Raw genomic sequence first — 25,908 nt, forward strand, 5'->3', positions numbered from 1 at the left:
GTCAGAGATGGCTTCTAAGACTGTTACACTTGTCTGTTTGACAGAAAATGGAGCAATACTGCAGTTTTCTGACGCGTCGCTGTTCTGTCCGTGAGAGGTAAGACACTAGTGAAATGGTGTAGGACATGGGCAAATTACTTTAAAGGCCTCAGGCAACCTTGTGTGTGTGATCTGTTAGTGATACTAAATACAGTATGTAAAGGAATGTATTGATTGATTTAAAGAGAGAACAAAAAAAACAAAACAACAACACATCAATTGTTACTTCGTATTTCTTCACACGGTTCGTCTTGTTTTATATCTTGTATAATATATATATTTTTGTAGAATCTTTCAAAGTCTTTCAGGAAATAGTTCAGTCATTGTTCAGCGATTTAGAGAATGAGAGCCTTAGTGTTGATGTTGCGTGAGGGGGTGGGGGGGAATAGTCGATGTCTGGGGGTTTTGGGGGGGGGAACCCGCTGTTGCTTGACCCTCCTAATCCGATCTCGGCCCCATGAAACTGAAGACCGCGTAGCCATCTTCAATCCCTCTGACCTTAGCGCCATTCAGACTGGTATGATATGGAGGCTGCGGCCATGGTCCTGCAGTTTGATTGGGTTGCCATGGTAACTAGTGGCGGTCATAGGCAGTGGCAGCAGTGGGAGGGGCGGAGCCCCGGGATGCGGCACTATAATAATAAGGGGAACCTGGAAGTTAACAGAAGAGCGGAGCGTTTGAAACCACAGCAAGAGCAACACTTACGCTCACTCCTAATGATTTTGCTTATGTAAAATACAATCAAACTATTCTATTACGTTTCTGAAACCTCGGCACACATAAAAAAAACACTTGCCAAGGGCTTATGCGCATCTTAATTTAGAGATGCAGTGTGTTATGACCTTGCTAATCAAAAAGAGAAATAAAACTGTAGCTAGTTTAGTAAAGCTGTATGCAAATAATGTCATTGTAAAATGTGATTATATTAATCCCACTTTAAAGCGACTAATCCCATAAGGGATAAGCAAAAAGGGTTAATACTCACTTAATAACGCGGGGTTGCTGAACCGCCAAGCTTCATTGTAAGTTGTGTACTGCGGGTGAGAGTAGGGATTTCCTGAAAAGTCGCTTCCTAAAATCAAACACAAATGACAGGTTAGCAATAAAGCAAATGGTGTATCTTAAAAGCATATTCCTGGGTTCAGTAGAACTTAAGCTCAACTGTCAGCATTTGTGGTATAATGCCCTTTTTTATCACTGAGGTCACACTGAGGAATTTATATTGGAAGTAAATGGTGCCAATTTATGGGAAATTGTAAAGCATTTTTCTAATTTCATGTTATTTGAGCTCTAAAGCTGTTCAAATCTTTTATTTTATTGTTGTTTTAGGGTTTTATTGGCAAAAAAAGTTGTTTTACATTTTGTGGCTTTACTTTAGAAACATTGAGTATTTTAACGTTTACACAGATTTGCCCCCTTGCCTCACTGTACAGTGAAAAAACATTCACTCTGAAATTGGGTTGCACTTTATTTTATAGTGTACTTACAGTGTACTTACCTTAGTACGTACTGGGTAATATAAATTAACTACATGGGCTAAGGTTAGGTTTAGGGGTAAGTTCAGGGTAAGTATTGTAATTACTATCATAAGTACAGGGCTGTAAAATAAAGTGCTACCCGAAATTGCTTGTAAATTTCACAAGGAAACAGCAGGTAACATTGAATTAAATGAGAAATTTCAAACGACTGAAATAGTATTTTCATGTTCATTTTTTTTTACATTGTAAGGGACAAATAAAAATGAATTTGGTTATATTCAACATTATTCCACCAATGCTTTCGATCGAGCTTAACTGAGTTACAGTAATGCTGTACTTGAAATATTGCATCACATTAGTTCAGCACATCAGAACTAAAGGAACTGGCATTGTTTCGCCGCTCTAGATGGCAGATGGCTCGCCCTGTCCTCTTTCCTACGCCCTGGTGCTCGGCCATTTTGGCTGAATTTGTTACATTAATCCTGAGCTGGGTTTTGAAGTTTCTTTTCTTTGATTCCGCTGTTGCGCTCTTAAGATTCTCTTTTCTTTGGCCGCACCAAAGCCTGGCTTCAAAAAACCTCCCCAATGGATTCGTTCTCGCACACACTCGCCCCTTTTTATACGGCCGAATTCGACTTTCAGGAAGCGGCCCTGTCCATGTCAGTGAGCAATGCTGTTGGTCCCCCACGTTTCTTTCTTTTATGAGACAATAAAGGCTGGGTTTTATATGAAGCTGGTGAGGAATGGCTTTTGCTTTAACAGTGTTTGGGGTCTGTCACTAAATCTTAGTCGTTCGAGGGCCAGATGAATGGAAGTGCACACAAAACCCATGGCTCTAGGATTTAAGAGGATTTCTCAGCCTGTGTGACCAATGAAAATGAATCTTTGATGAAAACATATTTGATGTACCTGTAAAGATATGTTTGCCCAGCAAATGAATCCTGTCACTGAATTAAATTTGCCCCTGCGAGCCATTCATGTTTGTGGGCCGTGGAAGCCCAAGACAGACTTGAATCTATCTGAGGCACTCAACGGTGACCGAGAGAAGAATCCCTCTCTGTGCCTGATGTAAAATATTTGTTTTCCAATTTTCGCACACTGCATGTTTGTGCTCGGGCCCTGCGAGTCCGACTTTGTGAGCGCTGATGTTATCCCCTGGCTCCGCGTACAATTGCATTTGCACTTTTCCAACTTCTCTGCGGCATCTCTCAGGCTGCCCGTTTGCATACGCATGTGTGCGTTTGTGCTGTTTGGGGAGAGGGCACCGTTCTTGCTGCCAGATTGCATCCTGTCCTGGCAGTGAAACTCAAGTCAGGTCCCTCCGAGAGATAGTGATTTAAATATTTACAGGCCTTCCCGCCCGCTGTTTTGTGACCCTTAACTGTTTGCTGTGAACCTGAACTGCAGGTTAAGTAGAGGGGAAAAGAGATACGCTCTGCAGCACTGGAGGCAGGGCTGGAGAAAGCTGTGTTTATCGATGGCCTGTGAGAGCGTCGAACGGTTGGGGAGAGGGAGGGAGGGGCGTAATGAGCGCTGGAACCCGAGTGGAACTGAGAGGAACTGTCCTATATCCCGCACTTATGTCCCTGATCACTTATTGAGAGGCGCTAATTTTCTCCTCAGCAGCCGATAAGCCGAGGCTCCTACTCGGGTTATTGACGAGTCAAGATCGAGATTCACACTGCCTGTCATTGTCTTTAGTTAGACTGCAATTCTGGCTCCTCATTAATCTTTTCTTCTTTAATATTATGCTCCTCATTAATATCATCCTGTTTAATAAACATTAGCATCATGGGCTTGTAGCTTTTGTGTCACTTCTCTAATAAAATGTTACCTGGTATTCTACACAAACATAGTCAAGCTTTTAAAACATAAAAAAGGAAGCTTTGGGCCAGTGATAATTGAATATTAATGCACGATTTCTTTTTGTTTTCCAAATGCAGAAGTGCAAAATCAGGTTGGCTTTGCATGACCTCAGGTTTCCTGAAGATGATCAATTGCAGAGGACTGTTCCCTGAAAATATTACGAGCTCTCTTAAAATTAACGTCCTCGTAAAAATAGTAATTACACTTACCAGGAACCATTCCAGCAAGTGTAGAGGTGGGGTAGCTGCCCTGCCCAGTAGGGGGAACGTGAGGTGGGTACCCTGGTAGGGTTGTGCTTGCCATGTCTCGACCTGTAAAGAAAGTAACATTTATAAGCGCACAAAAAAAAAATAGAATAAAATAAAAATTCACTAGGCTATAAGTGATGAAAGGGTGCTGGATATGTGATTATCCTAAAATCTTTAAAATAAAATAAAAATTAAATTGCTTCAAAAGTTTTACTACAATTTTTTAAGTTAGGCAGAATTTTTTGATTAATACCAATATTAGTATTATTTTTCATATGCTGTAAAAAAAGATCAGGTGAACATCACATATTTTGGCACATTACAACATAAAATTGATGCATAGAATAAAAGTGCTCTAGGCATTAAGTGTTACAGCATCCACATCAATAATAATAATACTCAAGCATAACCCTGAAACCATCTTCTCTGAAAATCTGAGAAGTCACCTCAAGCTTATTTGTTGTAGACAAATAACAAGAAACCCCACATGCCAAGCATGCATTGGGTAAAGTTCACCTCTCCTTAAATTCACAACCTGAGAAACTGTTGACCCTGCAGAAGCTAAAAACACCTCAACTGCTTTTTTTTTTCTCTTCTAGGTCGCTCGGCCTTTTAACTTCCTCTATTACACAGAGTGGCGCTGCTGGCCTGTTTTGACTGAAGTGTTTTAAATTGCTCGACAGAGAGAAGCACAGAATGCCTTCAGCCTGCTGGTGGCATTGCTGCTGCTAAAAAGCCCAAAACATCACGAGACTGCAGAGCGCACATTGCCTCCATATTCAGCTCTGTAATTGGAGGTGACGGCTAGCAATCCTGCTGGATGTGCTGGCTCAAACTTTAGAGCACGTAGGCCTTGGTAGGTCCCGACTGGACCCTTGTGAGGTTCCGCATCATTGTTTGAAAGGGGACCATTACGGGTCGGAGGGGGGGTGGGGGGAGCATTCCCCCGGTCTATCTACTAACAAGAGAGCTGCCAGTCAAACAGGCACACCAGGATGGTAAGCAATATGAAAACTTGTGTTTTACTGTGATATTGTACTTTTTGTTTAATTAACAAGAACTGAAGGCAAATTATAGCCATATTGTTTGTGGTTATTATCTAAAGCACAGGAACAAAATTTGCGCTTATAGAGTATCACATGAGACCCAATCGCACTCATACGTTAACAAACATGTTGAAAAATACTAGTGCACAGACTTTAATCATAAAAAAAAAGCAAAATCACAGAACTAGATACTAGAAAAGTGTTATCGGTACTTCTCAGGACGGTGCAGGACATGAGCTGTCACCAGAAACGCCATGGAATGTGCCCCAGTAGATTTGTACAATTTTGTTGCAGTTTTATACATAAGTGTATACTCTTTTTTTTGTTTTTTGAAAGAGGTCTCTTATGCTCACCAAGGCTACATTTTATTTGATCAAAAATACAGTAAAATAGTAATAGTTTTGAAATATTATTACAACTTAAATTAACCATTTTTTAATTGTAATATATTTTAAAATGTAATTAATTCACATGATGGCAAAGCTGAATTTTCAGTATCATTACTCCAGTCTCCAGTGTCACACGATCCTTCAGAAATCATTCTAATATGCTGATTTGGTGCTCAAGAAACATTTATTATGATCACTGTTGCTTAATATTTATTTGGAAAACGATACAATTTTTTCCAGGATTCTTTAATGATTGAAAAGTTTAAAAGAACAGCCTTTTTTGTTTTGTTTTTTTGTAACAAAGTAAAAGAGTCACTTTTTAATTAATATTATGCGTACTTGTAGATATAACTTACTCTCCCCAAATTTTTTAAGGGTAGTGTAACACTTAAATGAAAAATTAGTTAAAGAGTGTAGGGCACCAAATGACCTTGGACTGCTATTGGTGCCGTCTCAAAAAGAAACAGATGCATGATGCCTCTGGCTGTTTCCCCCATTTACCAGCGCAAGGTAAGTTTCTATTCTTTCTTTTCTTTTTCCTTTTTTTTTGTTGTAGGGCTGTACCTGCTATAATAGGTTGGCTTGCATACTGGCTGTAGCTGGGGGCATGATGGGCATAGGCACCGTAGCAGGGGGTGGAGGCATCTACTGACACGCTGGGCTGGAGGGGCAACAGTTCCGCTAGACCCGAGACTGCCAGTGAGGAAGGGGTGAAAGGAGCCAGGGAAGCCTCATGCGGCTCCTGCTTAACGCATGCGGAGGATGAATGTGACTCTGCCAGGTGGAGAAAACAACAAAAAAAAGCCACACACACACAATCAGACAATGCACAATCGCTCGCACTCAGCAAAAAAAAAAAAAAAAAAAAAAATGAATCATGACAGATGGAAGTACTGAATGGGAGCGGTAAAAGAAAAGGAAAATGAAGTTTGGCTGACAGTGTTTGGTGGTGCTGTGATGCTACATTGCGTTTAGGAGGAAAAGAAGGATTTATGTGAAGTTCCGACTGCCGTAGTGTTCTGACTCAGTTCCTCGGGTGTGTTCAGGAGTTTTAACAGAGCCTCCAGAGGCATTTCTACACGCACGAGGGGATTTGGTCATGGTAAGCCAGGAAATGTTACTGTGCTATGTGTGGGTTTTATGTGCAAAGACCGATCCACAAATAATTACATCAAAGATGCTTTAAAACTGTTGCCACACATATTTGTGGGCTATATATATTTTTTTTATCATTAGAGCTGTGCATTATTTCTGTAAACCTATTTGACAAAATAATGATTTATTTGTGTATATTTACAGCTGGCATTAGTACTCCCAGCAACTCTCAGTGAAACATTGCCTCTCACAATAAACATTAGGATTGATATTGTATTCCTTGTGGTGGCTTGGTACCTGGAATGTATCTCTACATATTCAGGAATTGCAACATTTGATCAAAAAATACTTTACTGTGGGCATTTTTGTAGATGTAAACATGGTCACTGATTTGTATCTTCATTAGACCATTTGAATCTCTTTGATTTTGAAGAAAAAAATAAAATCACATTTTCCATTACGTTGCAAAAATGTTTTTAATTCTAAGAAAAGTTACAGGCCAGCTGGCCAGTTTTATTTGACTAAACACAATTTTCCTTGAATTGTACCTGCTTTGTGAGTCTTAGTTTTGGGCCCTGCTTACTCACACGAACAGAATAGATTAGAAGTGAAAAATATCCTTTTTTTTTCTTGTAAACGGATCAGAGAAATCTTTGATTGAGCTATTTTTTCTCAGAATGGAATGCAACGTATAATTTGCTCCATAACAGAAGAGACTTTCAAAGTCTTCTATCAACTTTAAATTTATATCTGAATCTAAATAAAGCAAAATTTTTATACAAACCTGATTAGAATTATTTATCCGTTAAATGAGCAAAAAATGAGCAAATATAAACAGGTAAATCACTTACAAACAATATCTTGAATAGCATCAGCAAACAGCAGCATTGCTCGCAGATCAATCAAGCTCAAATACAGAGAAATTTCCCTAAGGTTCGGAGGTAAGTGTCGCATCTCCAAACAAAAAAGCCTGCGAATCGCGGCCCCTTTGCATAGCCAGCCTTAATATCATTTGGCTGATGAGGTTTGGCATTTTTCATCTTAGCGGGTTTGCCACTGCAGCTCAAGCAATCAATGTGAGTTCTGTCTTCATCTCTCTCTCCACTCATCCTCTTTAACATCCTCTGCTGTTAACATGGTCTGTGGGGAGGGCTCTCACAGCTTCATGATAGCCTCATTAGCTGTTTCCCAACTATTGTTGTTTTACAACTGAGCTATGTGCGGAGAGTCGCTCATTAAGATAAGGCCTCCTTGTTGTCAGATGCAACCCTGACAACCCGTCCTGACCTAACGCCAGGAAATCAGGCAACTTAACTGGCCTCTTTCCCACACAAATCAATGGCAGATTTTTCTTTCCTGTGCAGGTCTGGGACTCACAGCCGAATCTTCATACAGTGGAAGCAGGATAAACATGACGTCTTTTTAATCGAGAGACCCAATGCAGAAACGAGGCTGTTAGATGACTATATTTCAAAGAGGAAGATGATGGCCATAAAGCCTAACTTCAAAAATAAAAAAAAACCTTAGAGGCCAATAAAGGAGAAAAGGAAGAGAGGCTGTCGGAGGAATTAGGCCTCGCGTTTTCACGGCCTCTGCTTTGCCGCTGTAAAGCAGACAAGGGCGTTCGCTACACTGACCGAAGCCCAGTGTTCAAGATCACTGAACTCTGAAACTAATCAGAGGTGCTGTTGCTTATTGTCCTGGAAACAAGCAAGACCTGCAAAAAGGAAGGCTGTCAACCTCCTGATTACAGAGATGGAAGATAAACACTGGTCTGTGGAGGCGCATCACATCTCAACGTGAACCAGCGCTATAGAGTTCTCTACGTCTGTCTCGCGAATGCATGGTTTCACATGGGTGCTGTAAGAGAGAGAGGAATGACTTCTTTTTTTTGAAAAACCCAACAGTTCCAGCAAAGTCACCTGTCTGTGTTTTGTAACAGTACTGAAATCTTTGACCTCAATTTTCAACATTTTCTCACAAGCTCACAGGAAAAACGAACTGCCCCCCCCCCCCCCCCCCCCCCCCGATCAATTACAGCAATGTAATGTTTGGACGGCCAAATTGCTTGAATCCCCAATATAAGTTCCTAAAGTCATTCATTATCAAATGTGTGCTCAAAGGTTAGTGTGCTATTGTGAGGCTGAAATAAACATTAATTTGGGCTCTAGGGCCTGCCGGGGCTTCTGGTGACTCAAGACAGAGGCAGTTTGTCACCGGGCCACACATCAGGTACCACAGTCTAGCCAGCAGCGTGTTGTTTGCTGCTCACTGGAGAATAGCGGGCCACACTTAAAAAATGGCTCTCTGTCGGATATATTTCAGCCGGAGTTCATCAGCCGCATAAGCCGACACAAAGCAGTCTTTTCTTTCACTCTGCCTGCGTATGCTGCTTTTCTTTCTTACTTTTCTTGCTTGTTTTTTTTTTTTTTTACAGACATGGAGCTCTGTTGCTTTCAGGCCCGGGCTCTCAGTATTTTTTTCTCCCCCCTCCTCTCCTTCCATCTCTCTGAAGAGATTTGGAACAAGGGGGATCCCTTCAGCACCTGCTCAGGTTTTCAGCGGGTCGGAGGGGTGCCCATTTACACGGTACCATCCTACTGGCACCAGGAAGACTTCCATTATATGGCTCGGCAGGAACAGTGCTTAAGAATCCGCACTAGTCATTCATTGTGAAGGTATGTGCAAACGGCCTTTTTAAAAGGCTAGTCATATCTGGACAGCATCCAGACTTTTTACTGCAGTTTGAATAAATCATGCCATTGTTTTTCCCCCCCTCTACTACAGTTAATACATGAAAGTGTGGAATGTGCATGACTCATTGGGGCAAGTACTGGCCCTGATGACAACTGAAGGTCAGATTAGTCCCTCATATAACTCTATCATCTGTACTTTGTGCTATTTTATGAATTAATAATATTTATTTATTTTTAAAGTGTGTTTATATATTTATAAATGGTTATTAATATTTTTAAGTATGCATCTATTCCATTATTTAAAGGAATGTACTTATTTGTTATTTTTAGTGCATTTCATCCAACGTCATAAATTTCAATCCATTACATAAGCTATTTTAAAATGGCTTTTCCTTTAGGACTTTCGGTACAGAGCAGTAACCCCTAAAACTAATTGGGTAAACAGTTAACACAAAAAAACACGTCTCCTATGCCTCGTAGTGCCCTTAAAATTCCAATTTCTGTTTTGTAATGAAGAGTTCATTAATCATTCATCTTTAATAGATTATGCAAATCGCACGACATAAAATCAACAAGATCAATGGCAGTGTGAATTTTAATTGGCTCAGGAAAACATTGCTGGGAATGAGCATAATCTCCAGCTCTATCCAATGAGAGGGAGTAATTTATTCAGAAATGGCTCTCAGTGTAAATGCGTAGGGTAATTTAGCACCTCCTTTAACTCTGTCCTTATTCTAATTTCCAGTTTATCACATGCGAGTACACCATAACATTGCGTTATTGCGTCTTCGAACTGCTTTTCTTGCTTTTTTTTTTTTTTTTTTTTAAATAAATGAAGTTATTACTGCCAAAAGTCATTTAGAATACGACATGGAACAGTTAATATATAAGACTCTCAAGAAATGTCATTTGATCCTAGACATTCTCAAAGAGCTTTCGAACATAATTACAATTGTTTTTTTTGTTTTTTTTCTTCAGAAAATGATGAATTCAGGATGCCAGGGGTAGGTATTCTCATCATGCATGCATAAACCAACACTGTTTTGAAATCATTACAACAATAAAAACTTAAACAACCATTGAAAATCTCTCTAGCAGGGCCGTTCCTGTTCCAGAAGCAAGAGGTGGTCTACACTAAGACCCCCAGTGTGTCCCATCCCAGGTGCAAGAAAGGCCACCTGCCATGAGGGTGCTCCCTAGACCGAGACTGCTTTCATACAAAGGACAAAAACACACCTTTCTTCTCCAGAGGCCCAACTTTCTGGAGGGAACTCTACCTCCCACATATTACAGAGGGGGGAAAAAAGCCCTTTCTTTTCACATAACATTATCCAGCTATCATTTGAGAAGGGGGCACAGCAATTTTCAATCATCCTGTCCTCCGCCCACACAGAACTCATTGGCTTTGATGGCTCCTGCATAATTATGTGAATTTTATTAAAAGCTCAGCATATTAATCTCAGCCCGACAGTTGGCTATCAGTAAACTTAACCTTCTCTGAGGTAATAACAGCCGCAACAATGAAACAATCTTTCAATTAGCCAGGCTGACATTAACCACCGCATACCACAAGAAAAAAACAAAAACGATGCAACAATGAAGGCCAAACCATGCTAGACCGCCATATTTCTTTCTGGGAACTATGAGCTGAAGAAGTTTCCAGTACACAATAGTAAAGTGGTAAAAAAAAAGAAATCCATTGGTTTTTGCACGGTGAAACTGGCCGACAATTTTCCATAATCACTTTGAATGATTGGGTCTTGCATGCAAGTAACGGCGCCTGTCTGTTTCGATCGCCTCTTTCTTACACGGCCCCTCAGAGCAGGCAGCACTAATCCATCCACTTTAGATCAACATGTCACATTCCACTCTCACCTGTCCGCTCAACTTATAAAGCTCACTTTACCACAGAAAACAGTCACATAGACTAGAATATGAATGTCCTGCCAGTATTCTAATGGTCAGCTGGGACAGTCGATCCAGCGCTCTTACCTGTCACTACCGGGTAGCTCTGTGACACGCTGGAGCCCAAATCTGAGCTGACGCTGGTTGACAGACTGGGCTTGACTTCGTCCAGTCCAGGGTTCAGTGCTGGTAGCGAGTATTCATTAGCCTGCCAATGAGGGGAGGGGGGACACTTTAAGTAGATATATCTTGGGATCCAAGCATCACTTTTAGGTGTCCAATTAGAAAGCTTTCTGCCTGTGAGCTGCCAGTCCTGTGTTATTTTAAAACAATTTCTCTCCTCTTTCTTATGATTTAAGGAAGGGAAAGTGTTGTACACAAAGTACCAGGGATTTAATATAGTGGCGGCTCAGTTACTGTGGCTTTGTAAATGGGCACCTGAAATCCAGTTCTACTAAACTTGCACATTATTTCTATTTCCCCCAGTCAGAGAGACGTGCATGTGTGTTTTGGTGGAGTTAATGTGAACTGTGTGCGCATACATTAAGGTTGTGAGCGGGACAGAGAGAAGGATTTGGAACAGACTGAAAGGAAGGGGTGTCAGCTGTCTCTTTGTGCTTGACTGCAGTCATTCCCCTGACCAGCCAAGGGAGGAGACGGGTCCGCTTTGTTAGATTACCAACATGGCCTCGTTTCGAGACCATTTGAAATAGTTTTCTTTAGGATGAGAAAATGATGACACGAACATAAGCCCCAAAACAGCTCTCTATTATTATTTTGAAATGCTAAAACATTGACGCTTATGTTGTCTGGATTTGTGCGCTGCATTTGAGGTACTACGACTTTCTTCAAATAGATTTCTTTGTAACTAATTCAACAAACGAGAATAGATTTCCGGCTCCCATTGTTCCTCGCGTATTAAAGGGCGAGCATACATATGTCCGCTCTTATGCGTATACGTCTGCGTGCGTGTGTGCGTTCGTGCATTTGCGCATCACAATAGGCCTGTGTCCCAATGGGAAATGCTGTGACCCCAGACTTGTCTGTCTCTATTCCAGATAAACTCTAATTGTCTGCTACAAATGTTCAGTTGGCCAGTAGCGGATGTTCCTCTCTATTTGGTCTGGCCTCAGATGCACAACAGCTATTTTATCATGCAGATAGGGGCAAGTTGGGCGTGGGGCAACTGAAGAGCCATCTGAAAAGGATGACCAAATGGCTGGCAGAAGTGTGGGAGGGGTGAGCCCATTGAGTTTAGCATTTCCAAAATGGCTTTTTAATGCCCGGCCTCACACACCAGACATGGCTAATAGGTCCGCTCTTTCAAGAGTTAAAAAGGGGCCACAAAAACGGACCAATAAATGGGAATGTAGTCTGATTAATATTACATTAAATTAAAAGTGATTTTTCTGGACTGGTCCAGGGCTGTTTTTTCCCTCACGTTTAGCCTCTTTCCTTGCCTTTTTTAATACCTTCTTGGCTTCTCTTTGTGATTGCAAGTCATTTCCAATTCGTTTTAGTATTGATCTTCCAGTAGAAATCAGTTTTGTAATTAGCTGCAAATTAGGCCCTCTACTAGGGGTGAGGGCTGTCCCCCTGATTTATCACCAGTGTAATTCTCTGCGATCGGAGAGAAATTAAAATGAACTCAATTAGGCCACTGCTTTTGCTTTATGGGCCTCTACTTGGAGTTTCAAGGGAAAAATTAATAGTCACTGGTTGTTTGATAGTATAATGAAAGTAAATAAAGCTTATCTCTTGTAATAAGCCAAAAGCTTTAAATAAGAGCTTGTTTATACAAGGTGGTGTTTTTGTTTTTTTGGATTGTTTTTCGCAGCATCATTTTTCGTGACCGAAGATTTGTCAATTATTTTTCATATTCGTATCGGTGGATTCATGTTGATGCGCATTTATTAAAACTAAATTAATCTGGCTTTAATGCACCTTACACTATTTAATGCATATATTAGTGATGCTTGGGCAAGATGCATCATTTAACATTTGTCTGGGATTAAATCGTATGGTGACTTGATTTTACTAGTTTATCTTAGGGATTTTTATTCCGAAAAATAAATATCTGTCGTTTCAAATGAACTCTGCTGTCCGCTCACACTCCGCTTTAAAATTAGTGCTGCAGATTGTCTGACAATCTCCAGTTTTTGGTTAATGTATTAGTTTGTTAGTATTCGTCCATTTGCCTCAATATTACTGACCTGCTCTGGCTTGATGTGTTCTGACGTAGGGAAGACGTCGGGGTATGACGGCCGCTCAAACACCCGATCCAGAGCCTCCAGCTGCTGTTGAGTGAAGGCATCGGCCCTCAGGTGCTTCCGTAAACTCTCCACACTACCCTGAGAATCACTGTTTGGGCCAGAGCCATCTGAACCATCTATGAGAGGAGAGAGGGACAAGGCCACATGCTAGTACCAGTCGTTATGGTCCCATTGCTCCCCGGGGCAGGCACCCCGTCCCTCCCCCCGCACCCCACATAACAGCTACGTCTAGCACTGTAGTGCACCTCTCAGCACCGCTAGATGAAAGATTGGAGTATATCAGCTCAAATTCAGTCAGCGCTAGCCTCAAACTGATCCTAATAGCTGTGGAAAGATAGAGCACATGAGGCTGGGAGAGACAGAGAGGGAGGGAAAGATGTGGACGGTGCAAAGTGGGGGAGAGAAGACCCACACCTCCCCCATCCCAGATCAGCATCAGCACCGTCATCATCTGATAGGCCTGCAGTAATTGATGGATTGCCTTCAGAGCAAACATATACTTGTTGGGAACGTCATGTGTTTTAGTGTGAGCCACCTTGTTCTCTTTCCCGTCAGTGGGCCGGTGGAAAACGAAGAGCTATTATTTAAAAGGCACAATTTCCTTTAGAATGTAATGCTGCTTTCACTTTCAGATTGCTTTTCCCTGGAAAAATGGGAGGCCAGTCCCGGCTTGAATACAATTACGCAGCTTGACTGCCAGCTTATGTATTTCCCTCCATCTCGCTCTCTATAAACAAATGAACAGTTTCCCCTCAGACCGTGACCTCATCACCCTGCCGAAGCAGGTAGCCTTCCTTCCCCAGTGCCTCATTTTGCTCCTCCGGAAACCCCTTCGCAAACATTCGGCAAACGTCCGTGCAACCCCGGCAGCCGTATTTGCAGCCTCCCGCCTCTGGTGGTGGAGGGGCTTTTTTGCTCCCTTACAAATCTGTCATTCTAAATTTGCAGCAGATTATGTTCTCTCCTCGGCGAGAGCGTAGTGATATATGATATGCAAGGCCCCTATTGATTGCCTGATCTGGTGGCAGGAGAGAGGCGAAATGAACTTGAAATGAACATCATGCCTCAACTCATTGTGCGTATAATACTCTACTTAATCCCACATTTTTCTGTGCTATGGAATTCAATTGATCAATCATGTTCCACTGATAGTACCATTTCAGGGGCTTTATTGCCATTCTACCCGCCAGCTTGACCTTTTTTCAATGGCTGAGGCCACAGGATGAACTGACTTTCAGGAGAAATGGATCCACAGAGAGGTCTGATAAGAGGCTGGGAGATATTATGTGTGTGTGTGTGTGTGTGTGTGTGTGTGCATGCGAGTGTGTATTTAAGCTACACAGAGGTGACATTTTTTCTCTTCCTATTAAGTTGTGGTTGTTTTGTTTGTGTGTGTTTTTTCTCCTTGCATTATCTGAGTCATTCCATATCTGAGAGGAGGCGTTTTTTTAGACAGCTCCCTTGGGGGCCTTCTATAAGGCTGCGTGTTGTTGCCGTATAAACCTCAATTGTTCTCTTTGGTACAGAAGAAAATAGAGTCATTAATTACTTTCTATCAGCTGGTCTAAGTGCAAACTGCGATCAATAAGCAGGCATTTGTCATTTGCTTCGGTGCAGCATGTTTGCCATACTCAAAAGCCCAAAGCGAGCAGGGCCGCTAGTTGACACAGGGGACAGAGCTACGGTTTGAGCTGTGGGGGGCTGGGCTGTTCTCTGTGGCGTTACAATTATGGGAGATTTAGGTTAGATCAAGGTTAGATCAGCGTTTCACGGTGGAATTTTTGACATTTCACAGGGATTCACTGTGAATGCAGTAATGTTGTCTAGACTATGTATATAGCTCCGCTCCTGTTTACATCAGTGCTTGTGCTATATTGATTTCATTGGAACACTTGAGTGTGTTTGTTTTGACATCCCACTGCATTAGCACTTTGGTGCTATGGGACTAGAGCTCTGTCAGATCAGATAACCAGAGTCCATAAAACAGGCCTCCCATGGGCTTCCTCCTCTGGAGAGCCCAGTTCAAATAAAACTAAGAACAAGAGACAGTCAAGGGCTTATCATGGTGAACTTGTCATTTTAATAGATGCACTGTACGAAGTCAATGTCTGTGTGTGTGTAAGTGCGTTTGAATATTTAAAAAGTAAAATGTCCTAAATTTGTGATATGAACTCTTGAGAGAATATGTTAGGTTTTTAGGAAGTATGAGTTTAGGGTTGACTGGGTAGGTGTGACATTCTTTTAAGAGAACAGTGCTGAGTTTCCTGCTTTCATCTCATCAGATAAGGCTGGCTTGGATGAGAGAGCTTTTTGAAAAGCAAATGAGGGTCTCGTGACCCCTATGACCCTTGACCTGATATCACACGTCCCTTGTTTTTATGCATTACTTTTACTGTTATAGGGATAATTCACCCCAAAATTGAACTTTTATGATCGTTTACTCGCCCTCATGTTGTTCCAAACCTCTGACTTTCTACAGTTTTGAAGAATTGTAGAGTATGTTTTTTTTTCATACAGTGAAAGTCAATATGGTCCAAAGTTGTTTAAGGTTCTATTGACTTTTAATGTATGGATTTTTTTTAAAGACAAACAAGTCAGGTTTTAAACAACATGTGGGCAAATAAATGATGACAGAATTTTCATTTTTGGTTCCGTCCTATCAAAATGTTATAAATTCTGATTATAATTTTTTTTTGTTTTTAGCTTTTGTCCTAATAAAAAGTGAAATGTATTATACTTGCTCAAAACCTAGGAATGTGTGTGGGTTTACACTAATTATATATGCTGAAGAAGCGAATAGAAAAAGGTTTGGCACTCCTGTTTATGAAATCTACAGTGCGGCAAGACTGCACAGCAAGTAACTAAATCAGAAGAAGACAAGACAATAAGAGAAAGAACAAGAGAGAGAGATGGAGGGAGAGAAAGGGCGAGGTGGCGGTAGCAGCAGCAGCAGCACAACCGGGGCTGTTAATTTCCTGTTATGTTACAGCGTGTTTAAAGGCTTTATTAATTCAATTTAGCGTCGCTGAACAGTGTGCAGGCTGCCAGTAGGAGCTGCGCTTTCTCTCCTTTTCCTTTTTTCTTTTCTCAGGCTACCGCTGTCAGCATGGGTTTCTCCTCTCACCCATAACACACATTTCTTTACTGTACTCACACCCGGTCCGTCATTTAGCACATCGGCCTCATGTGACGCAGCGTTCTGGAACACAATTAATGAATGCGTATCTCCCTCGCTCTCACTCTCTTTCCTTTTAAAATCTGCGTAATGCGGCGCACCATTAATTCTCAGCGTCAACGTTCATAATTGACTTTTCTCTGACATGATGCCTCTTAGAGAGAACCACTCTGTCCTTAGATGTTTTGGTGCTGCAGATTTTCGTGTTTGCACTATCGGCCAGGCCGGGGCGGCGGGTCTGCTTGAATGCAGATGTATCAGCCAAGCGGGGGCATAGACCTTTTGTGTCCTTTGATAAGGAGCCCGGCACCTTCTTCTCTGCCGGTTACGCTCTGCAGCCTCGCTCAAATCTGGGCTTTCTCTTTCATACAGAGGCCATCATCATGATGAGATCGGTGGGATGTTCTTATTCGATTTAGACTGAGGCCAATCCATTTCTTGGTTTGGATGTATTTCATTTCTATTCTTTTTTAAAGTAGAATCCATATTGACACAATAGAATCTCACAAGCCATGAAATGGAAGCACAGGTTAAAGCATTCTAGCTGCGGGCCAAACTATTTTAGCATGGGGATTTGAAGTGTGTTGTCGCTCACTCTCAAAGCAATACTTTTAGATGAACAAACAAGCTAAGCTACAAAGTAAAACTTTTGCGTACTTGTACCATGATGGCACGGATGTAATCTCTTTATCAAGCTAACGTCAAATAAATATGCCGCTAGGCCTTATAAATCAACCCTCTTTCATGTGAACGCACGCTCCCACAGCTGATTCAAGCGTCAATCTGTGTTTTTGCATGTAATTTATTACAACCGGCCTACTCCCCCTATGTAGGTTACGTTTGGACTCATACAGATGGAAGAGAGCTGGGTCACACCAACCTGCTAATCAGCCGACGCAAGGACAGGTGAGAACGAAACGGCGTGGAAATACGCGCCTCGTGCATGTACGCTAGTAATTAACTCAGTTCATTCATTTGTGTCATTTTGTAACAAAGTATTAACTCTGACAAATGAGAAATCCCAAACAGGCTTAATTTCCCTCTTTTGCCATTAATGCATTTGGCAAGAGAGGCATTCTATTTTCCATAATGAGATACACAAATAAATCTGGCAATGGATTGAAGGGCCTGTGAAGGCAGCAATAAGGTTGAGGCGCATTCTCTGTGCTGGCATAATTGGTATCACTGCTTGCAGACATATAAACCAATCTTTACACAGATAGGGCTGTGTCTCTCTCTTCCCCTTTAGGCTATTTCTTTTGTCTCCTCAATAGCTTGCACATCCACGATAGAGGAAGGGGGTGCTAATTTGTGAATTAATAGCTTTTCTCTGCAGAATTGCAAATTCTCTTAAATGTCACTATGTTCAACTTGCAGGGAGCTATTGCCACCATAGAACTAATCTTGGGAGGCTCCCCCCCAACCCCTCCCTCTCTCCCTCCGAAGGTCCGCACCACGCCGAACGTCACCCGTAGCCGGCGAGCAACACGCTACTTTTAATTTGCAGTAACACATGAAAATGACAGATTAATGACTCTTATGACACCTGTGTCCCTGAAGCTCCTCTTGGAAAGACCTGGTGTACATAACGCGTGTCACACTACATTATCTCCATATCACTCTTGTAATGGGGACCCTTTTTTTTTTTAAAGGGCACTAGCATCATCAAATATAAAGACTGTGGATGCCTACGTCTCTTAAATCAAGCACTGAATGACTTTTTCTCCTCCCCGAACTGGCTGTTCTCAACCTCGTTTTACACGTTACGTGTTTCAAAGTGCATTTGCTCAGCTCTTCCTAAAAATCGGATTAGCATATTTCTGTTATGTCATCATCTAATGAAGGGAAGATTGGCTGCGCCCAGCCAAATAAGGCTCAGGTAGCCCAAGGCTGCTGGGCTGCTATGAAATTGAAACCATACACTGGCTGTCGCTCTGCCTCCCTGATGTCTCGGTGTGAAATAAGGGCTAAGTTTAAATAACACAAAGCTTTTTAGACATTTGGCACTGCATCAAATTACCAGCCATGAGCTCTTCATCAGGGACACGGCATGACATATGCCCTACAAATGTCTCGGCACACCTTGAGAGACCTGTGTAAGGTTGTATGATGCCAGGGGAGGGGAAACACATTGGCAACAACAGGAATATTTACTCTAGTTGCTATAATGAAAGGTAATCCTCGCTGAAACGGTATTAAATTTGATATTGCGCGCATGCAAGTAAACTCATGTTTTCCCGCCTAGTGTTTTATGATGCAATTACACTCAAGCTCTTCATCCACTCTTCATGTTGTGTCAGTTCCAATCAAACGAGGAATAACTACCGGCGCTGGCGTTTGTCTGGGTAATCCCCTCTCATCACGTTATGTCCTTTCTCTGTTTTTAGAAGCAAACGGTCTATGACAGAGACAGAGGAAAAGCCACACGATGGTCTCGGTAAGAGCAAATGTGATTTGCCACAGTCGCTTTCTCGCAGTGTTTATATATGATCCAGAGCTCTCTCCATAAAGATATCATTAAGCGTCAATGCGCTCCGTTTCATCCCCCTCCCCTCGACACACAACCCTACACGTACACGTGCACACACTCACACACACCCTCACAGAGCACTTGATCAGACTCGAGTGGCTCGTGATTGAGCAAGCAAGAGAAAGGTGGGCTAACAAAACTTACAATATCCTATTTTCCTCCCATCCAAGTGGTTGCCACTCCAGAGAACTAAAGAGATGGAAACATAAAAGAAGCAAGTAGCCCTGCTTTGATAAATGTTTTAAGAGATCATTTCCAACCACTTCAACCTCCCTCCCTTTGACTACAGCACTTTCTGTGTTCCCGTTCGGCCCCGTGCCACATGGATGTTTATTCACTAGCATTCAAAAGGCGATTGTATGAAGAGCTGATCAGCCATTAGGCCTCAGGCGGTATGTGCCCTCTCATTTATAAAAGGAGAGAGAATGTTGGCATGAGCAGGTTGGCAGTTCCCTTTTTGCTGCTATTTCAGTTCTTCAAAAGCAAAAATACACAGCCAGAAAATTGAGATCAATTAAAATGTCAGAATATGTCGATTATAAATCGCACATCAGGTAGTTTTTGCATTATATTCTGCATTTCCAGTCAGTTTGGAGCACATTTTTTGCCATTTCTTTGTCTTCATTTCCATTGACCTGTATTATTTACAAAAGCATTAAGCCGTATCCCTGACGCACTACCTAAGCGCTATGCTGTCATGATTCGGACCGAATGATAGCATGTAGGCATATTCTTGTTTGCACAGAGCTACTGTATCATCAAATAAAATGTGCTAGAGCCGTACAAACGCCATAGTATCAAACGGCTGAATGTAACAGTCCAATCTGCTTTACTACATAACAAGTCACTTGAGAGCGCTTTTTTTTTTTTCTTCTACAAAATGCTTTGTCCAGTGCTATCAAAATGCCATCTTCATCTCCCCACACAAATTGGAAATTACAGGGGGCTGTAGAGAGGCCTAGAAAAGGAGTGAGAAGGGAATAAAAGCGATGGAGAGAAATCCAGTCTCTTACCATCATCGCGTTTTCTCTTTTCGCCGTTGGAGCGAGGGATTCCTAGGATGCCATTAATAGAGTAGGACCCCACGGGGTCATTGGAAGCGCTTGACACAGGTGGGGAGGCTGTGCTGGGCACTGAAAGAGCACAGGAATAGGTTAACGTATATGGAGTGCTCTCAAGATCACCTTAAAAGAGAATGAATTAACATTAGGTCACAGGCATAATTGATGTCATTATGATTTTTATGTTTATATGCAAAATGTATGCTGTCTCACCTATAGTGTGTCCCGCTGTGCTGAGAGGCGTTCCTGTGCCGTCGGAGGATGGATGGAAAGGCTGCTGAACTTTGGTTCGAATTATCCTACGAAAATGACAGTTAAAAGAACACGATGAGTTGCGGGAGCAGCTGATTCGCTGGATCATTTTACGGTAAGCTTTCACATAGCCTGATGCGACCATTGCGTGCGTGTGTAAAACTCAAGTGTTGTTTTGGGGCCTTCCTATATAGATGCACTGATTCTGTCACAAATAACCAATTTTAGGGTATTAGGGCCAATCATGGAGTAGATGTGCGAGGCAGAGTGGGAGCTACCGCGGAGAGAGTGGATTCAATCAAATGGGATCCCATCTTTAGAAATATGATAAAGTCCCACTACCTCGAAGGTGTGATATGGGGGAAAGTCTTCATTGCACTTTGGTCTGAATGATCTTGCAAACAAAGCATGAAATCACATCAATTCACCTCAATGATGAGCTTCACTGCCCCGAACTGGCCTCAGCTTTAATAATCTCTTGCTCTCTCTCTCTCTCTCTCTCTCTCCCTCTCCTTCTTTATCTATCTCAATCTCTCCCTCTATCCTCCTCCTCACTGAAGCAAGTGAAGATTGCTTGTAGTGTGTGGATACTGACTTTCCAGATCCAACATTTTTTCCCTAGCACAAACATTCAGGAGTGCCAGCATGGATGAGGGCCTATTGATTGGGACTTGGGGATAAAAAAAAAAAAGTTGGGAATTAGAGGCAGAGAAGAACAGATGCAAATAGAGGGCTATAAATTATATGTGACAGGAAAGCAATAGTGTCTTATTGCTTCACCAAAGCCCACTGCAGCATCTGATGTCTTTAATCTGGGACACACTTTTGAGAGAAGAAGCTGTCACCTCATTCTAGGAACGCATTTATTCTCGTTGGCTACACGTTTTCACATTTGTATAAACTATAATATGGCTGTAAATTGAATTACAAAGGAAATCCTCATTCTGAATGTGCTCAGAAAATCAGTACTTATGACTAAGACTTGATTCAGTGAACTGATACACACACAAAATATTATTATTATTAATTGAATTGAATGGCAATAAAATGATTATTTTAAATTTAAATTGTCCTGCTGCCAAAAGAGCAAAATCTATCTTTCTGAACAAACACTATAACAGTATCTTGTGACATTTTTTAACATCCATCCAAAACAATGATTTAACCCTGTGTCTAGCGTTAACACAAATTCAATAGCTTGGATCCATGTTCTCACTATCGAATGAGCTATTTGGAAGGTGTGAATTAATGACTTGCCAGGGTGCTGAGAATTCCCTGTAGAAATATTAAAATATGAATCGATGCTATTGAAAGGACGCTTAGGATTCAGGCAATAGAAGGGCTCAGAACTGGTTGTGTGCCAGTGGCTTCATGCTGTGAGGAGGACACGGAGAACACCCCAGACAGTGTGTAATCTTTAATAATTCATGCAGAGAAAATGTGCTTAAAGCTGGGACATCTTCTAATGTCAACAGAGCAGAGGTCAACCTCTTAAGCGCTCAGTGCATGAGGGTCCTGCCTCTGAAGTCTGCCCACTGGGGAGGGAATACTTTTAGACAGGGTACAAGAACACCTGTTTGAAATGGCACAAGGCTTACATTTTGGCTGGACGACTACAGCTTGTTATAATTATAGGAAATGTTCAAATATTGTATTTGCATTTTTTTTTTGTACTTGACCGCTTTAAGCAGTCTCAAAGTTAAAGGACAGTGGTGCAGTACAATCCAGTTCACTTAAAAACACAGCCCACACTGATGTTTACTGTAGCAACATCTAATTTATTAAATAATACAGGCAAGTTTTGAAATAATTAGCTCAGGTGTGGTTTCATCCGATTTGTGGAGCATATAAAACCCATCTTTGTATGATTCAGAATAACAGTCCAAATAAATTTCAGTAACATGTATTAATTTCATACATAAACAGAGGTCGTTACAATGCCCTCCTCTGAGGTGATAACTTGAACATCATTGGAAACAAAGATTTAGTGGCTCTTCTTTCATGTCATTAATGCAGATTAAAAATGTACCACATACATGTGTTGAGACCTGTTCAAATTGCCCTTTTTAAGCAGCCATAGTGCATGAAATGAATTTTTTCAGCCTCTCTCTCCCCCGTTTTTTTTTTTTTTTTTCGGGGAAATGTCTTGTGCGAGTCGGCCCATGATCTCTCTTCAGCTCATTAAAATGTAATGCTTCTGGCCAGCTCTATGGAACAGTGCCTTCTAACCAAAGTTCATTACTCCTGCTTGCAGGTAGGCCTTTTTCACCTTGTTCTTCCACTCTTAAACCCCCTCCCACCGTCTCCATCTCACTTGGGATAGTCTTGCTAGCCTTTGTATTTTAATAAGAATGAGGATGGTAACTTAAGTCTATTTATTTTCAACTGACTGATTTATTGTAGGTAGGCATAGAAGTAAAGTAGGACTGGATATAATCTCCTTTGCATTATTTACGATAACATAAGGACTGCAGGGCCTGTTTGTTAGTCCTTGGTAAGTTTATAATTGACTAAAATTGCATTCAACTGCATTCAAAAAATATTTCATGCACTATTCTTATTTAATAATATTAATAATAATTTTGATTGATTAATTTTAAATGTTATTATTAATATTATTAGTTCAATTAAGATCTCTTTTTTCAACACTTTAAAAATAAGATTTTAATTTTCTTAGAACTATGAGATTCCGTATAAAGCAGTGAGGTCTGTTCGCGTATTTCCCAGTGCCACTGGATCTGGTTACAGGGTATTGATTGGTTTTCATCGAGACAGATGTGATTTTCGCGACCTCAACTATAGATCCTCTGCAGGCTGTGGACAGATTTGGGATTGAATTGCACATTTGAGACCACCCCGAGAGCAAGAATTAAAAAAAAAAAAAAAAAAAAATGCCAAAACATCACCCATGGAATAAGCATTGTAAATTAGAAACGATACGTAGTTTTCAGTACAAGGCCTCTAAAGGATTTTAAATTAGCTGAAGATAATTTGGCCGTTAGTGTTTGGAATCGCCGTTTTAACAGTCCCTGATGAAGGTCAGTAGAACGGAATGAACAAATAGTTCTGTTCTGTCAATGACATCACGCTTTTCAAATACATTTGAAATTGAAAATGTGAAAATGGAATTTCTAAGCGCTTTACCTGTTTATAGATGAAACACTCGGTACTGTGTCGTTGTCACAAACGCCCTCGGCCAGGAGTCGGTCTCGGATCTCCCAGGCGAACATTGTGGGATTCTGCCGCTTGTATTCTGCGATTTTATCCACAACTTTGGGCGTCGCCACTTTTGGTTTGGACCCCCCAATAACTCCAGGTTTAATACTGCCGGTTTCATAATATCTGAAAAAGATGAACGATATTCGTTATTTAAAAATTTCCTCACGTCATAACAATGGCGATTTCTTTTTCTAGCGTGTGGCATTGAGCATTATTTATCAACAGTGAGTTATGAATAGCTACGGCCCATACTTGTATAAGATTTAATTATATTTTGACTTTTTAATTATCAAATGTTATTTTTTTCCCAACCCCTGCGACGGGAAAATGTGTAATTTCTATTTTAACACGTACATTCAATAGATTTTGCGTCTTCAATTATTAACATTCGTAGGCTGCGATGTAAAATCGCAATCATTCATTTATCAAACGGTTTCCTCAGCGACTGATATATGTCCCATGCACCCCACGATTAATACATGCCACCAACACATCTCATAATTTCTAAGGAACATTTAAAGTGCAGAATACCTTATAAGATCCTTTTGATAGCTGAAAAATATTTCACAAAATTCAAAAATCTATAACAGTTTCCTAGAAAACATATCCTTCCTTCTTCACAATGAATTTAACATTACACCTTTTCACTAAAAGGAAAAAAAAACTTACTAATACGACACATTACAGTACAATAATGTTAATGATAAGATGTTTATTTACATGAAGCAATAACATTTGATTAGTATTAGCTCTTTATAACTGGACAAATTTGCTACATCTGTAATTTTTCGTACCTTCCGAGAATTTTGCTGACACAGCCATGGCTGACCCGTAGTTGTCTTGAGATGTCACAAGGTCTTACTCCTTGGTGCGCGAGCTCCACGATTCTTTGCCTGACCACGTCAGGTAGGGGTCTGCCATTCACAAACACCCCTCCTAGCTGGTTCACACCGCCGTGCCCTATATGGGATACAACAACACAGACACAAAAAGCATAACATTACATACATATAGAAGAAAGGCTGCGCCGTTAACATGGCTACCACACAGAAGCGTTTAATTTTCTGTTTCTCCCCTCACTCTCTCTCTCTTTCTCTCTTTAACACTCTCCGCATGGGAGCGCGCGCACACTCAAACACACACTACCTGTATGTGCACATGTGGACAACCATAAACAATTAGACAGTTAGCTATAAAGCATATATTAAGGGAGAAATAGGATAGTAAACGTATACGTAAAATGTTAAGACCTTGTTCTTTTTTGGTTTGTTTGAAGCCTACTATTTCTGTAGCCTACTATGACAATATTAATAAATTATCATCCAAAGGTTCACGGAACAGTAAAAATGTTTTCCTCATAGGCTACAGTTAAAACAAATTAAATGTGTACGTTGGACAGTATTTTTTTATTTCTAGTTTGTTTAATAATTTCCTTTATGTTTATACATTTGTCAGCACAGTGAATAACTATAAACTACTATAAATAGTATTATTATACAGTTGTACTGATGATGATGATAATAATAATAGTAATATATTATTATTATTATTATTATTATTACTACTATTATTATTATTATTCCACCACTCATAACCCTCTTTTTATACGCAATCATGATTGTAAACATTAGCAAAACGTCATGTGCTATTCTACCCACAAGACCCGCTGCAGTTAGGCAGTATATTCCTCTTCTATTCCATTGCAGCCAAACACATGTCGCATAGATTATGTTTCAACCTGTTTAATTTTCCTTGCACAATTATTGTAAATAATTAAAAAGAGCTTTGATAACTCATATTACAACCATGGAGTAGGCTACTGCAAAATAATTAAGAATTAATTATTTAAATTATACCCAGGCCTTCCGTTATCTTGTTTCCACGCCGTGTTTTCAACAAATACATTACAAATAACTCCTTTATAAAAAATAATATTGTGCATAATAGCAAACATTTTCTCTCTGATTTTCAAAAGAGCACATTTCATTTGATTGGAAATCCCGCGCTTTAAAATGTTGGCTACAGTTTTAACGGTCATTTTCTTGTCAAATAATTTAATCTTTGGCAATTTACATGGTATTTTCGCATTGGCACGTTAGATATTTCTGGCGATTTTGCTTTATATTTTTGCAGTAGCTACATCTCTTGTCACCTCGCATGTGCCAGTAATTTACTCAAGCATTGTACTTAAAAATAAGAAATGTATTGCGTGAAATATGCACGAACCATTTACGTTTGACATACAACGCAAAAATGAGTAATTTAAAATGAAACTACGCTAAATATTGTAATCGACTTTTTGAACGACTTTTTGTCGGAACAAACGACTAAAAGGCCGCTTAATACATAACAAGCGATCGCTGATAAAGGCTACGGTGACTACTTTCCGTATTCGCTTTACTGAGCGAGAAGTAGCCTAAGCTATAAAATATGAAAACAATTATTGAAAAACTTGGTAGGAGTGAATAGCTTAATGCGGACAGGTTGAAGTCTACAAGCCAACTCTGCGCTAAACAATTTAGACTTGATTTATGCTAAACAAGGTAGAGATTTTGAAGGGTGAAAAAAAAACTGATCTTTTACTCACGGTGCATCGCCGAGAAGGGGTCTGCTTTGCAGTGAATATCCATGGGATA

At 40.7% G+C, this 25,908-nt stretch overlaps 1 protein-coding gene across 4 annotated transcripts; it reads right to left on the minus strand.

The window, feature by feature from the left end:
- Positions 1-548: 548 nt before the first annotated feature.
- pax2a (paired box 2a) lies at positions 549-25,908 on the minus strand (the record flags this gene model as incomplete). Of its 4 annotated transcripts, none has more annotated exons than XM_079842529.1 (11): positions 549-670; positions 1,025-1,111; positions 3,593-3,694; positions 10,850-10,970; positions 12,976-13,151; positions 18,885-18,929; positions 19,754-19,873; positions 20,015-20,100; positions 23,198-23,395; positions 24,067-24,232; positions 25,860-25,902. In XM_079842529.1, 11 exons carry the CDS (start codon positions 25,900-25,902, stop codon positions 549-551), a joined length of 1,266 nt encoding a protein of 421 aa, XP_079698655.1. The 4 variants fall into 4 exon arrangements, with proteins under 4 accessions (XP_079698655.1, XP_079698656.1, XP_079698657.1 ...); XM_079842531.1 differs by having other exon boundaries at positions 613-689; XM_079842530.1 differs by lacking the exon at positions 18,885-18,929.

Source organism: Gobio gobio (assembly GCF_949357685.1).
Source record: "Gobio gobio genome assembly, chromosome: 18".
NCBI lineage: Eukaryota > Metazoa > Chordata > Actinopteri > Cypriniformes > Gobionidae > Gobio > Gobio gobio.